At 38.4% G+C, this 23355-nt stretch overlaps 1 protein-coding gene across 1 annotated transcript in view; it reads right to left on the minus strand.

The window, feature by feature from the left end:
• The window catches only part of LOC141095090 (uncharacterized), a 616558-nt gene that overhangs the window by 426350 nt on the left and 166853 nt on the right, over nt 1–23355 (minus strand). The window contains exons 39-47 of the mRNA XM_073580971.1: nt 21055–21099; nt 20921–20956; nt 20746–20790; nt 19460–19495; nt 17681–17716; nt 9182–9214; nt 7244–7315; nt 5615–5674; nt 3046–3081 (exon numbers count right to left, since the gene is read on the minus strand). Coding sequence (XP_073437072.1) covers nt 3046–3081; nt 5615–5674; nt 7244–7315; nt 9182–9214; nt 17681–17716; nt 19460–19495; nt 20746–20790; nt 20921–20956; nt 21055–21099 — 399 coding nt within the window. The remainder of the gene's footprint in view (nt 1–3045; nt 3082–5614; nt 5675–7243; nt 7316–9181; nt 9215–17680; nt 17717–19459; nt 19496–20745; nt 20791–20920; nt 20957–21054; nt 21100–23355) is intronic.

A 23355-nucleotide genomic window follows, 5' to 3' on the forward strand; every position in this document is an offset into this window, starting at 1 on the left:
AACAGGGGCACAAGCTTGCATTTGTGGCATGTGAAGTTTGGCTTTTCCACTGGTAAGTCTGTGAACATGTAGCAAGAAATGCAGCTCACCAAATGGCTCCTGGCCTCTTCCATATTGAGATTTCTTAAAAACAATGAAAGATGAGCCAAAATTTGCGCGCCGATCGGCGCGCGGTCTTCCGATTTCCTCTTTTCAGCTGCAACGGCCAAAACCCAGTGATCGTTGAGCTCGTGGAGACTCTTCACTTATACCAGAAGGCACTGGGAATATGCAAATGATCTCCTCAAGGCTCTTCCCCTGCATATACAGCGATAACCTGAGGTTTAATAGCATTCCGATGATGTCCGGCTACAGGGACAAAATGATTGACCGCTTGCGGTGCAGCACATCTGTGCAAAGTGAACTGCCAATCTAAGTGCCGGGAAACAGCCGCCACTCACTTTATACTAAGCAGTAAATGAAGTCGCTCCAGGCACGTATCTATGACTGAAAGCAGGTGGCTCCTGGGAGGAATAAAGTTAATCTCTTCCCATTATTGCCGCCGCACTTTCAGTATGGCAGCCAGACAGTGTCGGAACACTATTAACCTGAAGCTTAACCTTGTATCTGCAGGTTAATAGCATGTAGGGACAAGACAGGTTGTCTTTACAGGCTTAAACTGTGTTGATCTAAGTTTTATCTGATCATTGCCATTTTTGTGAGATTACACAAATTGATGCACACTAAGGACAATTTTATGACATTCAAACAAACTATGAATGTGGATTTGAATAGTGGGGGATAGTGATAGTGCTTTAAAAGAACTTCAAGTTGAGCTGAGGCTGGATAGTATCTCACTGTCTCATGTCTTCCTTCCATTTCTACCTGATCTGCATGCAATGCTTCATATTTAATTGTGAGCAGTGACTGTTTAAGCATGCACAGAAGGGGAATCGTCGCACTGATTATGGTACTTCAGAAAGACCCACTTGTGGTTGAAACCTAGTATTTATATTTGCTATGGTCAAATAAAACTTCAGCTTTTTTAAAATTTCACCTTGGACTGGATGCTGTCTACACTTTTTTCATTTACTGCATATATTACCAAGTGGGTTCCTTGGTCAATATGGACATGCATCCTACACAGTGAGTGCTGCCAGCCACCTTGTCTGATGCACTGATTATAGCATCATCGCCACTCATTATCTTTGTGGAGTCCTGAAAATCTTGGAGAACTGCACAAATGTCAGACATCCATGCCCTCTCTTCAGATGTTATGTGCTGAGGCTGACCAGAATACCAACGGGAGTGTTCAAGCTGGTATTCCACAACTGACCCCTGCTGCTCAAAAAGTCTTCACTGGACTGTGCAGTGTAGAGTTCCAGAGTGTGGAGTTGGTGAGCTGTCACTGGCATGCACTGCTGCAGCACTGCCAGAGCGTTGGAATCTGCAGCTGATGCAGCGTAACTTGACCAGAAGCTCTGAGTAGGTATTCAGAAACAGCTAAACTACCAAGTTGAGTATGTTGGTTAAGCATGGTATGTGTGTGAGCTTGCTAAGCTCCACAGCCGCCACCAAGTTTTGGCCATTATCATGACCATGCCTGGTTGGGGGTTCAGCGGCGAGAGCCACAGATCTGTCTGGTCTGTTATTCCTTTCCATGTTATTCCTTTCAATAACTCTGCCATGATCTGTGGTTTGGCTCCTAGACAAATTAGCTTCAGCAGAGCCTGTTGCCACTTCACTGAGGCAGTGCTGCACAGCTTACAGCTTCTGGATTATGTAGACGACGTGCTTTGTGATACAAAATCAGAGATGGAGGATGAGGAGAAGAAAGAGGGGTGTAAGAATTGGTGTAGGAGATGGAGGAAACCTTGATAAAATTAGGGGGCACAATCCTCAGCATCAGTAGCAAATGTGCCATGCCAGGGTGGGACTCTGCCCCAGCCACCACAATGTCCACCCAGTGTGCCATCAGGGAAATGTAGCATCCCTTGTTACAAGCGTTGGTCTACATGTAATTCGTTAAGTGGACAATCCCAGCAAGTTTGTTGATATGTGCATGGGTGATGTTCATGGACAAGTGCTGGTACAAGGCAAGGATGCCACACTAGGAGAAATAGTGGCGGTTGGAGACAGATTACAAAGGGATGGCTCCAGTCATGATTCACCATGGAACACAGTGGGAAATGTGCCCATTTAGAGTTTGGGCTTGTGGGTGGTTGGCTGAGAACTTTATTTTTCCCTCCAAGGCCTGAGGTAGGGACAACTGAAAGCTGTGCTGGAACAAGGATTTAGAAGTGACTAATCATGGTGCCTCAGAATGTGGGAGAAACTGAACAGCTTATTTCAGGTGAGGTTGCACTGACGCTTTGTATCTCTCAGTACCACTCCCCTTTCCAGTCCAGCAACATCTTCAGTTTCCATGGGTTCGTTAATCCTTCTATCCCTCCACCCAATTTGTTTTTTTCTTCTTATCTTTCACTATTTTCCTTTCAACTGTCTCTCTGTGTCTCAGATTCCATTTGGAACCTTTCTATCAAAATGATTTTGTACCAGCCTCTTTCTTTATTAGCCCTTTGAGCTAGGTTGTTTCTAGTCTTGGAACATTGCTCTCATTCTGTACTATTATTCATCATTATGTGTAGGCACTTTTGACTTTTTTTCTATGTTTGTTTTTTATAGTTTTACGTAAAAATAAAAAACATTGAATTGGAGGACAAATTATTAATTTAATACTGTCCTGACAAGATAAGCATCAATGTTAATCAACTGGAGAAAGTAATTTTTATTTGTCAACATTTTAACTGTTTTTCTATGATCTTTTTGAGAAGTCCACACCTCCAGGTACATTTTTAGCTGAAATTTTGGGTGGTCATCTGTAGGAGGTCTCACTATATTATAATCATTCAGTAGAGACTATACCCCATGCATATAACGCTCTTTTGATTTTGATCCTAAACATGCCTGTTGTAACAATATTCTTCAAAAAAATGCACACTGGTGGCACACTACACACTCCACTTACCCTAATTATTTCAATATTCAATATTTCAGCATACTTACTTTAGGTCCAGGTTTTCCAGATAATCCAATATTACCCTAAAAGTAAAAATAAACTTAAACTTTTGTGGCTTCAAACAATTATAATTATCAACACAATTCATAATATCCTCACTGAAAATTCTCATACCATAAAATACAACTTAGTAATGCTTCACATAATAGACATGGGTTTACCTAAATAATTAAGAACATAAGTTGTCATAATTCTAGGTGAGAAACAATATAGAAATGTCTTTAAGACAGAGTATTAGAACACCCCAAAAGTCCCAAATAATTAATTAGAACATAGATTAATAATAAAAGTTAAGTAACAAACTTATTTCCCCTGCATTTTACGCCCTGCTTTTTAACTGTTGCATCGTACAGTTTAATATGTTAAATTTATATTAGACATGATATGTATAAATACGCAGATTCCAAAACAGACCTGTGTCCATTTTTTAGGCCATCAGTTACCCCAGAAACTTGTGATCAAAAGCTAAATAAATAGTTAGGATCCAGTCTCTAATTGTATGGTCACAAAAGCCAAGGCATATCAGTAACCATTGGATTAATGATGTCTTTACAGGGGTCTTGGGCAAAGGTTTCTCTTTGTGGAGAGTGACATACCAGCTCTGGCTTGTCAAGGTAAGGAGGCTTATTCGCCGTGCAATGCTCCTCTGGTAAATTTAATATGCAAATTGCCTCTTCAGAGAAAAAGAGGACTTGAATGCTCCTTTGCATATTAAATTTCCCAGAGGAGCATTGCATGGCGAATAAGCCTCCTTACCTTGACAAGCCAGAGCTGGTATGTCACTCTCCACAAGGAGAAACCTTACCCCTTAGACCCTAGTCCAGAGCCTCTCACCTAGCCACATCAGTTCTCATACTTTGCACTGACGAGAGCCAATAGCCCGAAACACCGTGTCTGCAAATTGAGATTCTGATTTGGCTTTAATCCTAAGTCATATTGCAAGACTCGTTAAAGGGTCGATTGTGACTTGTAGGATCGCTACTTCCAACAGGTGGCGCTATAGAGTTCAAGTCCTCTTTCTCTCTGAAGAGGCAATTTGCATTTGATGTCTTTACATACATTTTTGGGTTTTTTTCTATTATGACAATTTGTGCATGTGTTCTTATGGCTTTTTGGTTGTACTGTAGAAAAGCCTATTGAAATTGATAATTAATAAGCTGTGGTGACTGCGTTAAGTTCTGTTGTACACATAGTATCAAAAACAACGGAAGAAACCGAAAGAATGTGCAATAATTATACATTTATTGAGTGAGTATAAAAGTGGGGGGGGACCAATGCCATGGAAAAGGCACAGCCGGGGACAGAAAATAGTTCTATACCATATATTAGATTGAATTCATATAATACAATACAAGAGGTAAAACTAATAAATAAAGTGCTGGTGCATAATATTAAGAAAATAAATGTGCAGCCAATCATATAAAACTCAATATGATTATCTATAAAGTGCAAATGCATATAAATCAGTGCAGCAAAAGTTAACAAACATGAAAAATGAAAATGAAAATTATCACAATTGATAAAGTGCAGTGCAAAACGAGTACACAATGGATCTAATCCATCATTGTAGACATGTTAGATAACTCAGAAGGCAAAAAAGAAAGGTTTAAATATAAAAGCTAAGTGCTATACCTCTTGCGCTGCTATAGTCCCCGGGATGCGCCTACCCCGACACACGTTTCAGCGTACCTTCGTCAGGGGGTGGCATCATCCAGGCGAGAGAAGGTATTAAAAGGGCAGGGTAACCAATGAGAGAGGAGCAAGTATGACGCGACGCACACATAGTATATAGAGCTATGTACTAGATACTAAATTTAGGTAGCATAATAAAACAGTAGTACATAAAAGCAGTTTGGTTGTGTAATTGTGTGTAAATTCTTCTGGTGTCCTTGTAATGGTAATTAAAGCACAGTATAACTACAAATATATAGTGAATAGAAGCCTGGTAAGTCAAATAAGAAATCACTTATAATTAGTGATGAGCGAGCGTGCTCGTTACTCAAGTTTTCCAAGCATGCTCGGGTGACCTCCAAGTATTTTGTGCGAGCTTGGAGATTATGTTTGAGTACCCACAGCTGCATGATATGCGGCTGCTAGACAGCCTGAATACATGCAGGGATTGCCTGATGGTTAGGGAATCTTCACATGTATTAGGCTGTCTAGCAGCTGCAAATCAAGCATCTGTGGGGACTCAAACATAATCTCCGAGTACACCCAAAAAACTCGGGGGACACTTGAGCATGCTTGGAAAACTCGAGTAATGAGCATACTCACTCATCACTACTCATAATAATTCTACTTTTGAGTTTCCCCACATGAAAGTTGATTCAGAACAAATTTACAACTGATGTTAAGGGTAAACATCACTTAAAAAATTACAAAATGTTATTAAATTTTCAGGCAAACAAAAGAAGAGTCAGGATGGAAACTTACTGTAAGTAGAACATTTTCACAGCTCTATCTAGCATTTGGTGTAAGATACATTATCAACACCAGTAACTAATGTGCAGGATTACTTGTTCAAAACGTATGCTGAAACAGAATAAGTTTACTCACTCTCTCCCCAGGGTCTCCCTTTAATCCGGGCTGACCAGGAATTCCATAACCTGGTTCTCCCTAAAAACAAAAGGACATTTAATTTTACTTTTCATGCATTTAGTGTACACTAATTAGTGGTCATACTTTAACCTCTTCCTGATGGGGCTATTTTCCGTTTTCGTTTTATTATTCCCTTTTTCCAAGAGCCTTAACTTTTTTATTTTTTCATCCACATAACCGTATGAGGGCTTGTTTTTCTGTGGGATAAGTTGTATTTTTAAATGACACCACTAATTTTATCATGTGATGTACTGGAAAGTGGTTGAAAAAAATTCCCAGTGCGTTGATTGTTTTTTTTTCTTTTTTTTCTTTACCATGTTTACTGCGCTGTAAAAATGACCTGGCAATTTAATTCTCCATGTCAGTATGAGTATGCAGATACCAAGCATGTAACATTTTTTATTTTTATTTAAGTGGTGAAAAAAATTCTAAAATTTGTAAAATGAAAAAAATTAGCTATTATTGCCATTTTGCGAAATCCGTAACCTTTTCAATTTTTGGAATATGGGGCTGAGTGATGGCTTATTTTTTGCGCCATGAGATGACGCTTTTAGTAATATAATTTTTTTTGTGAAGATATGATTTTTTTATTGGCTCTTATTGCATTTTATTACAATGTCGTGGCAGCAAAAAATAACACAATTCTGGTGTTTCGATTTTTTTTCTCTTTACGCCGTTCACTGATTGGATTAATTTATTTTAGATTTTGATAGATCAGACTTTTCTGAATGCAATGCCAAACTTGTTTATTTGTTTTTTTCTTAATTGTTTTATTTTTATTTGGAAAAAAAGGGGGAAGATTTGAACTTCTGTGTTTTTATATTTTTTTCATATGTTTAAAAACTTGAAGCTGCACGGGCTGGCTTTTACAGAAGTATTGTAATGACAGGGACAGGAATCTTCAGCAGATCCCCAACTGTCATAGAAACCCATAGGCAAGTGAAATGATGAACTTCTCTGCTGGTGCATGTTACATGCTGCTGTCAGAGATTGACTGCGGGATTTAACAGGTTAACAGCTACGTCCAGTGCGCCGCTCCACCCACGGCTGTTAAATAAATAATTTAGCCATCAACTGCTGGGAAAGATGTGGGAACTGGCCTATGATCTTACGTTATATGTCAGTAAGGGGGTAACAAAGTTATTACTATGAAGGCACTGCTGTGTTGCAATTACACCAATGGTTAAAAATCAGGCATTTCCAGTATTGATATTTAGCTGCCATTAATGCATATGGTGGGTAAACACCAAATTCCAGACCCAGTTCTTTTGTCAGAATAACATTTAAGTAGGCTTGTGTTGCAATTTTCATTGGAAACAGGATTGATTAAAAAAATAAAATGTTTACTTAAATATTTAGCGACCAGCACACATTTCAACATATATCACCCTGAATTTTGATGTTATCTATTTCTGTGTTTGAACTATATAGCTCATGTAACCTTAGCATAGCATAGAATGACACAATCTGATTTATGAAATATTTTTTTCTAGACTCTTCCTATTTTCAGATAATGTTTGTTCTGGATTAAATGAAGTTAAATAAAGTCAAATAATTTAATTAAATGAGATTAAAGGAGGTTTATACCTTCACTCCTTTGTCTCCTTGATCTCCTTTGATTCCTTTAGGACCTGTTGGACCAATGGGTCCAATATCACCCTAATAAAGTAATATATAATATTAATAATATTTATAAACTCAGTATAAAAAATGTTATTGATTTTGTACCTCAAAAGTGTCATATATTAGTAATATATATTTAGTCTTTACACCAAGTTGCAAATTATTATGCTTATGCTAATGATCGATGTAAATGAGTCATGGACAGTACTTCAAAGCTTCTCCATAGTCAGTCTGCACCACACATGACCAAGCTTACATAAGAATCCACTCTACTCCTCTGCCTGGATCCTGCCGAAGCTTCAAAGTGCCATCCCTTCAGCTGACAGGCACAGTTATATGCGTTCCAATGATCATGAGCACATAGCAGAACTCGTCAGCTGAAGGGACAGTGCTCCAAAGCATCAGCAGGATCCAAGCAGAGGAGGAGAGTGAAGTCTGATCCGAGTATGCTTGCTCTCATTGCTGTCAATCATTGAGAGGTGGCCCCACTTCCACCAATGATATGCGCTACTGAATTCATCCTATTCTGGTTCCAGATGTGAAGTATCAGTGGCTGCATTACAACAGAGGAATATATGACCCACACAGAGAAGCACTCAGAAGCAGCTCAGGTAGCAAAAGTACAGTGGGTATGAAAATTATTCAGACCCCTTTAAATTTTTCACTCTTTGTTTCATTGCAGCCATTTGATAAATTCAAAAAAGTTCATTTTTTTCTCATTAATGTACACTTCACCCCATCTTGACTGGAAAAAAAAAACAGAAATATAGAAATTTTTGCAAATTTATTTTTTAATAAATTTGCAAAAATGTCTACACTTCTGTTTTTTTCAGTCATGATGGGGTGCAGAGTGTACACTAATGAGGAAAAAAATGAACTTTTTTGAATTTATCAAATGGCTGCAATGAAACAAAGAGTGAAAAATATAAAGGGATATGAATACTTTCCGTACCCACTGTAGTTTAGATTGTTAGGAAGAGATAGAACATATGAAAGGGGTTATATTAGTAGTGGAAAACCCATTTAAGTAGCTTTCCTTTAATTGGGCTCACCTTGCAAAATAATTATCGCAGTGTTTGCAATTTATTTCAGTGATCCAAAGAGCACTGAAATACCATCCAGGACATTTAAATCAAATTAGCATAATAATTTGGAATGTGGTATATATTACAAAAGAATCAGGGGAAGTTTGGAACAAATAAATGCAAATGAAGTTTAACATAAATAATTGTAAAGTCATGCACTAAGGGCCCCGTCACACATAGCGACTCACCAGCGATCCCGACAACTATATCAACGTGTCAGGATCGCTGGTGAGTCGCTACATGATCGCTGGTGAGCTGTCAAACAGACAGCTTCGCCAGCGATCAGCACCAGCGACGCCGAGCGCGCGGCGTCGCTGTGTACCTTAGTTACCAGCTCCCTGCATCAGCGCGCTGGTAACTAAGGTACACATCAGGTTTCTAAGTGACGCACGTCCCTTAGAAACCCGATGTGTACCTTAGTTACCAGCTGACCGCTGGTCTCCCACCTGTCACACGTAGCGATGCGTGAGGGCCAGCGGGAGATCAGCGATCAAAGAAATGTCCAGGGCTTTCGAAGAGCAATCAGCGATACCGACAGGGGGGCTGGTCGCTGATCGCTGTCACACACAGTGATCTCGCTGGTGAGATCGCTGTTGCGTCACAAAACTTGCTAGCGAGATCGCTATGTGTGACGGGGCCCTTAGGCAGAAGAAAACATGTCCAATTATATGTTAAATATTGGTGGATTGTAAACTCCATTTTAAAACCTACTGGAATTCAGGTGCTGGCAAGAAAAATCTGAGTTTTTTTAAAACCTTATCAGGTGTAAAATTTAATGTTGTACAGGATATTATGTTTTACGTTTATTTATACGTACCCTGGAGCCTTTCTTACCAGTTGGGCCAACAACCTGCAGAATACAACGTTAAAAACTTGTAGATTGTGTCTTATTTATGTATCTGTTTTGAAGAGCCACAATTTCAAGGTCACACAAATCCAACAATTTTAAATCTTCCATGGGTTAACAATAGCCTATATTTACAGTTCTATGATTACCTGAAAAGGTTTTGTTATTATTCAAAAAGTAACCATATTTTTCAATAAAATTACACTGTAAGTGAAGATAAAATAGAAATTTGTAATAGATCTTATTGCAGAAAAATGCTTCTTTCTCCTCCTGGACCAGTCATTGACTGTCAAATCCCAAGTAAAATCTGTCTTCAGTGAGACAGAAAAGAAAGATTTTCAGCTCATCAAGGAATGTGATGAGTGTTGCTGCTTTAATTAAATGTTTATGGAAAGGGGAAGAGGGAGGAGTTAGATACAAACATGATGCTGCAAGCTCAGTTGAACCAATGATTACATGTTAAAAGTAAATTATCTTATTCATACAATTAACCTTCAGTCAAGTCTTAAATTAAAGGGTAACTATACTTTTAAGCAACTTTTTAAAATAAACTGTCCTGTGTCAGTATATAAGAAATAACATTTCTGACTATTAGGGTTGAGTCTCCTCGGTCCCGATTGTCGGCGCTTTGGACGGAGTAGAAACCCCACTCCACACAAAGCGCCGCCCCCTTCTGTATGTTCGGTGACTCCGGATGTGCTCATTGGTCACATCCGGAATCGCCGCAGTGTGTACATAGAGTAGGCTATTTACCTTGCAGAGACTGAACGTCGGAGACCCGCCGCATGTCCGGTTTTGCAGATGTGTCACCCGCGTATTAGGACGCATAATGGAGATGGGATTTCATAAAATCCCCTCCACTATGCTGTAACATCTGTTCGCTGCGGATTGAACGCTGCGGCTGTACGCAGCTTTCAACCCGCAGCTAATCCGGATGTATTCCTGAACGTGGAAACATACCCTTATATCACTTGTATCTCTGCGTTTTCACTAGTCTACCTCTCTACAGGCTCTTTCTCTTAACTTGCAATTCACTCTGAACTGGTAAGAAGATCCAAGCAGCTATGATCTCTGTCATACACAGTACAGCACACAGAGATGAATTCCTGTTCTTCATTCTTTTTTCGCACATAGAGACAAGATAGTGGGATAGTGTTCTCCCCGTGTTTTCCTCCGGGCACTCCGGTTTCCTCCCACATTCTAAAGACATACTAATAGGGAATTTAGATTGTGAGCCCCATCGGGGACAGTGATGATGATGTGTGCAAACTGTAAAGCGCTGCGGAATATGTTAGCGCTATATAAAAATAAAGATTTATTTATTTAAGATAAGCAGCATCATGGAGGAAATTACAGAGTATTAGTAATCCAGGACTAAACTGAAGTAAAAAAAAAACTTGTCAAAAATCTTAGCACAATCTTTCTGTGTGTCTCTCTTTGAATTTTTCCTTACCCTGCTTCTCTATCCTCCTACCCACTCACAATTTCATAGAAAATAATGGGCTGTGTCACATGAGACCACAGAGAGCTAGCAGCCCTCTTGACTTTGTAAGATGGCTTTGATCTGCTTTTTCAGAGCGAATGTGAATTCACAATGAAATAGGCAGAGAAAGAAATGGCTGACGAGTGAGGAAAGATGCAGATTTCTCAGATCAGATACATTACAAAGTTTCTTATATTTGTCTCTACTATTGATTGATGCTAAGTTTGTTAAAAGTCCAGATGCAATGTAATCTTTGTATGGTGTACAAGTCGGAAAAAATTAGGCTATGTGCGCATGTTGCGTATTTGCTTGCAGAAATTTCTGCAAGATTTCTGCATCTCTTGGCAGAAAAACGCAGAAAAAAATACATGCGTTATTTATTTGTTTTTTAATGCAGTTTTGCATGCATTTTTTCATGCATTTTTGTAAATCCATAGAGCTAAATAAAAATGTATTAATGAAAAAATTGTGATGCCGCTTGCTTGATCAACCACTTCCTTTTCATTCTCCGTTGAAGACCATAATGTCATTACATACCATGTACAAATTTATAATGTTTACACACACAAAACAAATATAAGTGAATATATATATATATACACACACACACATATATAATACCAATCCCAAGGTTTAGTAATGAATAGGTGTCAGCCAGATACCCTCATTAATAAAATGGTGCATAAAAAGTTATAGACACACACACAGTCACCAGCCTATGTAGGAGCATTAACATGATTAACCTACATATGCTGTAACAAAACAGTAACTGTCAGAAATCTGCGTGAAATGCAATGTGTTTATTTTTCAAAAAAATCTTTAAAAAATTTGCGTAGGCCTCCGCATAATTTTCATAACTAGCAGAGGGAAAGTCGACGGCTGAGGCTGATGTTAATATTCTGGGAAGGAGCCAATAGCCATAAAGGATCACCAGGCTATATTAATATCATCTCACAGCTGTTTGCTTAGCCTTTACTGGCTAGTTTACAGGGGAACCCCAGAAAAAAATTGACATGGAGTCTCCCTAAAAATCAAACCAACAAAGGCTAGGAAGACAGCAGTGGGCTGATGTTAATAGCCAGGGAAGGGGTCATGGATATTGGCACCCCAGGCTAAAAACATCAGCTCTCAGCCGCCTCATAAATAGCGCATCTTATAGATTCACCAATTCTGTCACTTAGTCTTGCTCTTCCCATTTGCCCTGTAGTGGTGGCAAGTGGGGTTCATATTTGTGGGGTTGATGTCACCTTTGAATTGTCAGGTGACATCAAGCCCACAGGTTAGTAATGGAGAGGCGCTTATCCATTACTAACCCCATAGTGATATTGTATGAAAAACAGACACCCAGATCAAAGTCTTTTATTTTAAATAATCACACAGACTTGTTTACACAACGCCTACTCCCCGACACCCTTGTCTCCTGAAAACAATCTAAAAATAATAAACCAACATATAATACTATCCAGTTCGACGTAGTCCATTTATTACCGAGTATCCCACGGCGATCTCACATGTAGAACAGTCACATCTGGAGATGTGTCTGCTCTACCCGGCCTCCGGCGATACGCTGACAGGAGGTAATCACTCCCACAGTCTATCACTGCGCTGCCATGAGAGTTCAAAGGATTTCATCAGCTCCAGTGCTCTCACTTACAGCACCGTTGCGTGAGAACCAGAGCTGATCAGCTGATGAACGTCAGTGAACTCTCACAGCAGCTCAGTGATACACTGCGGGAACGATTACCTCTTGTCATTGTATCGCCGGAGGCCAGGTAGAGCGGTCACATCAGATGTGACTGCTCTACATGTGAGATCGCCATGTGACACTCGGTATTAAATGGACTACAGCAGAAAGGTGAGTATATTTTGTTTTAATATTTTTGACTGTTTGCAGGAGAAGCGGGCATCAGGGATTAGGCATTCGGTGAGTATGTATTTTGTATGTGACTATACATGTAATTATGTAAATGTTTTGATTTTTTTACAATTGAACACAGGCGTCGAATGATGAGACTATTCTCCCATCATCTTCTCATGCAGTCTCTGTTATATGTGGAAGAAAACATAGCTGGATGGGAGTAGATGCCGACGCCTAAGTACAATCACTATGGGCTGTTTGTCACATGGGTAAACACACAGACACACACACAGACTCAGACACACAGACAGACACAGACAGATGCATACAGACACACGCAGACAGACACAGACACACACACATTCTCCGCTCACACACATATTCTCCACCCACACACTCTTCCTCCTTCTGACAACATTACCTTTGACAATTTGCAGCATTTTGGCAGCAAATGTGCAGCAAAAAAGCAGTAAAAAAAAGCAGTAAACCTGCATTTTTGCTGCAAATTTGACTGGCTCAATTGAAGTCAATGAGTCAAAAACGCTGCAGAAATGCAAAAAGAATTGACATGCTGCAGAAAATAAAATGCTGCAAATACAGACAGAAATTTACTAATCAACTGTACAACACTTCAGGATTTTCAATTATTTACCTTGCATAAGTATTCCATTGCATTTTTGGACCATTTTCAGGTGTAAAAAAAAAGCCACGAAAATGCATCAAAAATGCACTGCGTGCACATAGCCTTACAGTGGATAGCAAAAGTCTTCACCCCCTTGGCATTTTTGTATTTTGTTACCTCACAAACTTGAATTTCACTGTTTTTTTAGGGTTTGCATCAGTTCATGTAAAGAACATGCCTATAACTGTGAAGATTTGATTTTCTTTTTATTGTGAAGCAAACAACAAATAAGATAAAATAACTGAAAACGCCCTAAAGTCAGTACTTTGTAGAGCCTCCTTTTTCAGTAATTACAGCTGCAAGTCACTTTGGATAAGTCTCTATGAATTTTCCACTTTTTGCCACTAGAATTTTTGCACATTCCTCAAGGCAAAGCTGCTCCAGCTCCGTCAAGTTAGATGTTTTCCTTTGGTGATCAGCAATCTTCAAGTCTGACCACAGATTCTCAATTGGATTAAGGTCTGGGCTTTGACTTGGCCACTCCAAAACATTTAAATGCTTCCCCTTAAGCCACTCAAGTGTTGCTTTAGCAGTATGCCTTGGGTCATTGTGTTGTTTGAAATTAAACCTCCACCCCAGTCTCATATTACTGAGAGACTGAAACAGGTTTTGCTCTAGAATATAGCTGCATTTTGCACCATCCATCTTTCCCCTCAACTCAGACCATTTTCCCTGTCTCTGCTGCAGAAAAGTATCCCCACAGCATGATGCTGTCACCACCATGTTTTGCTGTGAGGATGGTGTTCTTGAGGTGATGATGAGCTGTGTTGGTTTGGCACCAGACATAGCGTTTACATTGGTGGCCAAAAAATTAAATTTTGGTCTCATCTGACAACAGCACCTTCCTCCATATATTTTGGGAGTTTTGCTGCCTCTCTGATTAATGCCCTCCTTGCCCGGGCTGAGAGATTTAGTGGACAGCCCTCTCTTAGCAGGTTTGTTGTGGTACCATGTTCTTTCCATTTGTTGATAATAGATTTGATGGTACTCCAGGGATCATAACAGATTGGAATATAGTTATACAGTATAACTCAACCCTGACTTGTACTTCTCAACAACTTTGTCCCTGAATTGTTTGGAGATCTCCTTGGTCTTCATGGTGTTGTTTGGTTAGTAGTGCCTCTTGCTTAATGGTGTTGCAGCCAGCCTATGTGGCCTTTCAGAAAAGATATGTATAATGATAGACCATGTGACACTTAGATTGCACACAGGTGGACTTCCTTTCACTAAGGTATTTGCTTGCACCAGAAATTTTTAGGAGCTTCATAGCAAAAGAGATGAATACATATGCACATGCCAAATTTTAGCTATTTGATCCCATAAATTTAATTTATACCTATATTTTCTCACGTCACTTTACCAACTTAGAATATTTGGTGTTGATGCATCACACACAAATTGGTTTACAAAAATGTTTAAACACAGGTTGTAATGTCACAAAATAGGTAAAAAGCCAAGTAGGGTGAAGACTTTCACAGGCCACTGTATTTGGTATGCTTTCTGTATGTGGCTACGTTTAGGGTATGTGCACAAGATGCGGATTTGCCTGTGGAATTTTTCTGTGTGGATTCTTCCTCCCTTGGCAGAAAACGCAGTTGAAAATCCATGCGTTTTTGATGCGGATTTTCATGCATTTTTTTATGCGGATTTGTATGAGTTTTTGCAAGCTAAATAAAGATATATTATTTAATTAAAGAAAAATTGAGATGTCATTTCCTTGTTCAACCTCTTCTTTTACATACTCCATTGGAGACCATAATATCATTACATACCATGTTCACATAGAATGTTTGCACACACAAGACAAATATAAGTGAATATATATATACAGCTCTGGCAAAAATTAAGAGACCACTTTCAAATGTTCAGTTTGTCTGATTTTTCTCTTTATAGGTATATTTTGAGTAAAATGTAAATTGTTATTTTATCCTATAAACTTCTGACATCATGTCTCCAAATTTCGAAGCAATAAATTTTGTATTTTTTTTGACAAAGAAAAATGGTCAAAATTAAAAAACGCTGTGCTTTCAGACCTCAAATAATGCAAAGAAAACAAGTTCATAATTATTTAGAAACAACAATACCAATGTTTTAACTCAGGAAAAGTTCGGAAATCAATATTTTGTGAAATAAAGATGATTCTTAAATACAGCTTTCAAGAGTCTTGGCATGCTTGCCACCAGCCTTTCACACTGCTTCTGGCACAAAATTTGGAGTAGTTCTTCATTGCTTCATGGCTTGTGACTATCCATCATCCTCTTGATTACATTCCAGAGGTTTTCAATGGGGTTCAGGTGCTCAGGTCTTGAGAATGGGTTGCCCATGACAGGGTTTTGATGTGGTGGTCTCTTAATTTTTGCCAGAGCTGTATATATATAATACCCAGCCCGATGTTTTGTACTGAACATAATAAAATGGTACATAGAGTTAAATAAAGACACACACACGAAATCTGCATGAAATGCAATATCTGTTTAATTTAAAAATCTAAATGGAAAAAAAAATTGTGTGGGCTTCCGTGTAATTTTCCTAACCAGCAGAGGGAAATCCAGCGACTAGGGACAGTTGTTTATAGCCTGGGAGGGGGGTAATACCCATATCAGCTCACAGCTTTACTAGCTATTAAAGTAGGGGAGCCTCCCAAAAAATGACATGGGGTCCCCTATAATTAATAACCAGCAAAGGCCATGCAGACAGCTGTGGGCTGATATTAATAGCCTAGGAAGGGGCCATGGATATTGGCCCCCCAGCTAATAACATCGGCTCTCAGCCTCCCCCAGAAAGGTGCATCTCTAAGATGCGCCAATTCTGGCACTTAGCCTTGCTCATCCCACTTGACCTGTAGTAATGGCAAGTGGGGTAATAGTTGGGGGGTTGGTGTCACCTTTGTATTGTTTGGTGACATCAACCGCACTGCTTAGTGATGGACAGGTGTCAATAAGACACCTATCCATTACTAATCCTATAGTTGTTACATGTTAAATAAAGACACAACCAGAATAAAGTATTTTAATGAAATAAAACAACACAGTTTGCCATTTTTATTATTACTCCTAATCCATGCAAAGCACTCAATCTCCTGCAAAAAAAATAAAATAATAAACCAACACAAATACTCCCTGCTCTGATATAATCCATTTAATAATGAGTGTCCCACGATGATCTCCTGTGTATAGCAGTCACATAGGGAGATGTTACTGCCTACTCGGCCTCCGATATACTGACAAATGATAATTGCTCCTGCAGTGCATCAGAGTTCATCTGAGTTCGTGCTCTCACTTAACGGCACTACCGCTGAGTGAGAATTTTCTAACGCAGTTGTGCCGCAAGTGACAGCATGAACTCCTGTGAACACTAGGTGGTGGAGTGATACTCTGCGGGAGGATTATCTCCTGTCACTGTATCACCAGAGCCGTGTAGAGCGGTCACATCTCCCGATGTGACCGCTCTACATGGGAGATCAATGTGGGACACTTGTTATTAAATGTATTACATCGGAATGTATTTGTGTTGTTTTATTATTTTATTTTTTTGCAGGAGATCGAGGGCATAGGGGATTAGCTGTTTGGTGAGTATGAATGTTTTTTTTTTACTATTGAACACAGTAGCCGGATGATGGGACTACTATCCCATCATCGGCTAATGCTGTCACTGTTATATGTGACAGCAGACATAGCCGGATGGGACTAGTAGTCCCATCGGATGATGCCTGCCTACACACAGACACCCACACAGCCGCGCACACACCAGCAGACCCACACAGATACACAAAGACATCCGCAGACAGATGCGCACATCTTCTCCGCTAACACAGTCTCCGCCAATACACTCTTCCTCCTGCCATTCTGCAGCATTTTTCGCATGAACATCTGCAGCAAATCTGCAAATCTTTTTACAACTGCGGTTTTGCTGCGGATTTGACTGACTCAATGGAAGTCAATGGGTGCAGAAACGCTGCAGATCCGCAAAACAAATTGACATGTTGCGGAAAATAAAAATAAAATGCTGCAAATCTGCGTGGATTTTTCCGCAGCAAATGCACACCAATTCTGAATTTCCCATTGATTAACATTGGTTGTGCACTACACTGCGGATTCAGTGCAAAAGAATGCACCTAGGTAAAGTGCTTACAAATACTTTACAGCAGCAAAAACCTTTAATGACAATTATTTAGATACTTGCTTAATTTTGTATTTAGGAAGAAAATAAATGAAAAGTAACTTGTGGGAAGGATTGCAAAGCCTTTACCTGATGTTTCAATCTAATTAAAACAATTTATATATACTGTATATATAACCATTTAATAAAATAAATACTAATACTGTAAATGTATATAGTTTTAGTTTTTTTGTATCTTTGTGATAAACTGTAAATCAGGTGTAAATAAAATAAAAATATGGACTGTGATCTGACAACAAATATACATTAAACAGTAGTCTTTGTTACCCCCATAGCTGGAGCGCCTGGAAAACCTTGGACTCCCTATAAAAAATGAATAACGATTACACAAGGTTCTAATTCCCCAGTAGTCAACCATTAAAATTCATTTTTAACTACACAAAGATAGTTGTCATTCAAACTTCACAATACATGAATATTAAGGTTTACTAAATAATACAATATAAGTAAAGCAATTCATACACATTAGAACAAGTATAGATGAAGCAGCTGAATTAGGTGGAATTGATTGACTAATGTATATGAGGCCTTCTGAACAATTACGCTTGTAGGATTTCAACTTGCCCAGTCATTTATAGATAGATAGATAGATAGATAGATATGGGATAGATAGATATATGGGATAGATAGATAGATAGTTTTAACCACTTAAGGACCAGCCACATTTTTTGGCTTTTGCCCTTTTCCTTTTACTCTTGTGATACAAGTTATAGTATTGAATTACACCATTCACTTCATGACATAATGTACTGAAAACTGGTAACAAAAAATAAAGTGGTGTGAAACGGTTGAAAAAAAAAAAGATTTCCACTATTGTATTTTGAGTTTTCCTTATATGGTGTTCATTGTGCCGTAAAAATGACCTGGTAACATGATTCTCAATTTGAATACAATTATGGAGATATTTTATTTTCTTACTAAAGTTGCAAAAAAACTGAATTGTAAACAAAAACGAAATTTTGATCTGTGTCAACATTTTCTAAGAATTGTAACTTTTTTTTCCTGTCGATGGGAGTGTGTGATGGTTTGCTTTTTGAATGTCAAGCTGATATTTTTATTAGCATTTTGGGGTGTAAGTGAGGTTATGATCACTTTTTATTGTATTTTTGGATGAATTGAATTAACCAAAAATACCAATTTTTGAGTTTCAATTCTTTTTCCCCCACTACCGGATTCTACATATGGGAAAAATATTTTTCTACTTTATTAGTATAAGTAATTGAACAAGCAAAAATACAAAGCTTGTTAATTTGTTTTCATTTTTTACATCTCAATATTTATGTTTGGGGTTAAGGGGTACATTAGGGTCATCACACAGTGCATGTGAAGGGTTCTATGGAGGAATTCACTGTGGGGGTATCTTACTGTGTTTAGCGGGCACTTTTATTGGCATCATACTTTATTATCTGTATTATTCAAAGGTTTTATTAGAGATGAGTGACTTTGCTTTTTTAGGGACGAGTCCGGTTTCATGAAACCCGACTTTCTCAAAAGTCGAGTTGAACGAAATCGGCCGACTATCGTGAAAAGTCGAAGGTCCGACTGAAACACGAAACCCACCTCAAGTCAATGGGGAAGCAAAGTCGGCAGGTAGTGGAGGACAGTAAACACACCTATGGCAGGCAGTGGAGGACAGTAAACACACCTACATGCCGGACCGCATTTTTAATAAATATCATGGTTGGCCTGCAACTTTGTCCAAGTTTTCAATTTTGGTCCACTGTGCATGTGAGTTTGACATCCCCGGTCTATCTTATTCACATTATTTTGAATATGGCTAAGCTGCAATGCTACACATCCCATGGACACGAGATGAAAGCATTCTTGATTTTTCTATCTCATATATTGTAATAAATTAAAGAGAAAAAAAACATTTGAATATAGGAGGGAAATAACAAACGTGAAGAACACCTCTGTGGCTTAATGAATTGTCATTCAACTTGCATGCATTGTTACCAGACCTAAATCACATTCCGTAAAATGTTATACCTTTACCACAGGAATAGCTCAGTTGCACCGATCTTTAATATAAAAGTTTCTAATTACCTGGTCTCCTTTTTGACCTGCAGGCCCTGGAAGTCCCTAATAAAAAAACATAATGAATCGATTTAAATCTGAGAAATTCATAGATGGTGTTTTTGTCATGTAATTCTAATAACAAATGCACACAGACTTATTAAGGCTCAGTTTTCTACTGAGCTGTAATGAGGCTGCCATAGAGGTTCATGAGGCTTCTACTGTACCACAGTGTGGCTATGGTTTTCAGCCCTTCATGACCGGAGGTATTTTCAGTTTTGCGTTTTCGTTTTTTGCTCCCCTCCTTCTCAGAGCCATAACTTTTTTTATTTTTCTGTCAGTATGGCCGTGTGAGGGCTTGTTTTTTTCGGGATGAGTTGTAATTTTGAAAGACACCATTGGTTTTACAATATCGGGTAATAAAAAATGGGAAAAAAATTCCATGTGGGTGAAATTGCAAAAAAAAGTGCAATCCCACACTTGTTTTTTGTTTGTTTGTTTTACTAGGTTCACTAATTGCTAAAACTGACCTGCCATTATGATTCACCAGGTCATTACGAGTTCATAGACACCAAACATGTCTAGGTTCTTTTTTATCTAAATGGTGAAAAAAAATTTCCAAACTTTGTTTAAAAAAATTGTGTCATTTTCCGATACCCGTAGCATCTCCACTTTTCGTGATCTGAAGTTGGGTGAGGGCTTATTTCTTACGTGCCGAGCTGATGTTTTTAATGATGCCATTTTGGTGCAGATACGATCTTTTGACTGCCCGTTATTGCATTTTAATGCAATGTTGCAGCGACCAAAAAAAGTAATTCTGGCATTTTGACTTTTTTTCTCACTACGCCATTTAGTGATCACGTTAATCTTTTTTATTGGTAGATTGGGTGATTCTGAATGCGGCGATCCCAAATATGTGTATGTTTGGGTTTTTTATTGTTTTATTTTGAATGGGGCGAAAGGGGGATGATTTGAATTTTTACATTTTTTTATATTTTAAAAACGTTTTCTTTTTTTTACCTTTGACATGCTTTAATAGTCTCCATGGGAGACTAGAATCTGCCACAACCCAATCGGCTCTGCTACATAGACATAGAGGCGATGATCAGATCGCCTGTGTATAGGAGAATTACTCACATGCTATGAGCGCCGATTAATTTAATTAAGATCCACCTGTATTAGTAGATTTCTTAATTTCTACCCATTTCAACTCAAAATGTCAAACAACGAAGTCCACTTCAACGTAAAGACTATTATTATAAAAACATTTTCTTAAGAAAAAAACATTTTTTTGTGTTGTAGAAAATTTAACTTACTGCTCTGCCAGCAGGTCCAATAGGTCCAATATCACCTCGCTCTCCCTGCAAATAAGCATTTCTTCCTTATTACAACTTGTCATTATTGATTACAAGTTATTAAATTAAAAATATAGAATGTTTTAGACTTTATGAGTGAGAGATTGAGCGGATGGTGAGGACATGCTGTACTTACTTTATCCCCCTTCTCTCCATCTTGACCTTTCTTTCCCTAAAATAAATTAAAAAATAATGTGATTATATATTTAATGGCTCTTTTTCATAAAGAATCCTAATTGACTATGTATACTTTTTATTTTATTTTCTCACCCTTAAACCAGCAACTCCATCAATTCCTTGTAAACCTTGGTCACCCTAAAAGTAAGACAAAAAGAATCAATATTTTTTTATTGATACCGTTCTCTTTTTTAGTTTTAAATGTTCAGGCCCTATAATAAATCTCAGAATTGAGATTGAGTAACTGTCATTTTCATTTTTATGTCTTAAATCAATAGTACATATGAAAATAAGCAATATGTCTTATGAGACAAATCTGCTTCTTTCTCCTCTTTGATCATTCAATTTAAAAAATCTCAATTCATTGGTAAAATCTGTATTCAGTGAATACATTTTCCCATTCCTGGGATGGGAGAGGAGCTGCTCCCCCGATACAACTCTATGTATGAGGGAAGAGCTAGAGACAGAGCTTCTCCTCCCTCCTCCGCTTCTATCTACATAGAACCTCATCAGTACTAACTGCCATCTCCTATGGGAAAATGTCTTCACTGAATACAGATTTTACCAATGAATTGAGATTTTTTTAAATTGAATGATCAAAGAGGAGAAAGAAGCAGATTTCTCCAATAAGAATTATTGAAAAAGTTGCTAATTTTAATGTGCATTTTTAAATTCTGAAATAAAGATTAAAATGATAATTACCCCTTACATTTTGTCAGACATATTTATATAATCAATTATAGGAAACTTATCAGGTTCCCCGAGCCTAGCAAACTGCCATCATGATGTTATATTGGCTCATCTGTGCCTTCCATAGAAATCTTTTTACATTGTAAAAAACAACTTTTATGCACTTTTATATGCAAATTAGCCAGGACTAGTGAGGCTTCTGCCCAGACTAGTCCTGCCTCAGACCGTCTAATCACACCTAATCAATTCTATATAACGCATTGACATGTTAGTCTCTACAGACAACATCTGGTATTGCATATTCATTTGACTGTAGCTGAGATACAATAGCACATTCATCTTGTGGACAAGAGTAATGAAAGCAGACGTCTTTCATTCTTTTCATGCAGTCATTTCCTCGCAGTCAGGTTTTTTTTTAATGTTAGACACTGGGCGTATAGGAAATAAATAAATGCCTGCCTACATCCTGCCTGAGAATGTAGAATGAAGCAGGCCTGGAGAACCTCTGTTCTGCAACCGCTGGATGGGAGATCTCAGAACCATCTCTTACCTGGAGACTTTTGTTTAGATTAGTAAGCCTAGAGCAATATCACATGTACATCACGCTGCAATGATGATGTCATGCCAGGCTGAATACTGTAATCAAAAGAAAAATCATGGATGTGTAAGGAGGTGGCAGGGAACCTCGCGTGCCTTCTTTCTCTCTTGGTCGCTGTTCACACGATCACATGTGGCACCTCCTGGTTTATTAATGCTATATACTGTGATGACATGTACTGTAATGCAAATGTACTGTGTGTTGCTGTAATGTGTACTGCATAGAATTAGGGTTAAGATAGGATCTTAGAAAGTATAGAGCCATAGGGGTTAGAGTAGAGGGAGGCATTATAGAGTTAAGGGATACAGTCATATGTAAAAGTTTGGGCACCCCTATTAATGTTAACCTTTTTTCTTTATAACAATTTTGGTTTTTGCAACAGGTATTTCAGTTTCATATATCTAATAACTGATGGACTCAGTTATATTTCTGGATTCAAATGAGGTTTATTGTACTAACAGAAAATGTGCAATCTGCATTTAAACAAAATTTGACCGGTGCAAAAGTATGGGCACCCTTATCATTTTCTTGATTTGAACACTCCTAACTACTTTTTACTGACTTCCTGAAGCACTAAATTGGTTTTGTAACCTCATTGAGCTTTGAACTTCATAGCCAGGTGTATCAAATCATGAGAAAAGGTATTTAAGGTGGCCACTTGCAAGTAGTTCTCCTATTTGATTCTCCTATGAAGAGTGGCATCATGGGCTCCTCAAAACAACTCTCAAATGATCTGAAAACAAAGATTATTCAACATAGCTTTTCAGGGGAAGGATACAAAAAGTTGTCTCAGAGATTTAACCTGTCAGTTTCCACTGTGAGGAACATAGTAAGGAAATGGAAGAACACAGGTACAGTTCTTGTTAAGCCCAGAAGTGGCAGGCCAAGAAAAATATCAGAAAGGCAAAGAAGAAGAATGGTGAGAACAGTCAAGGACAATCCACAGACCACCTCCAAAGACCTGCAGCATCATCTTGCTGCAGATGGTGTCACTGTGCATCGGTCAACAATACAGTGCACTTTGCACAAGGAGAAGCTGTATGGGAGAGTGATGCGAAAGAAGCCGTTTCTGCAAGCACGCCACAAACAGAGTCACCTGAGGTATG

This window comes from Dendrobates tinctorius, unplaced genomic scaffold, assembly GCF_039654945.1.
Source record: "Dendrobates tinctorius isolate UK_male_01 unplaced genomic scaffold, ASM3965494v1 ptg000066l, whole genome shotgun sequence".
Lineage (NCBI taxonomy): Eukaryota > Metazoa > Chordata > Amphibia > Anura > Dendrobatidae > Dendrobates > Dendrobates tinctorius.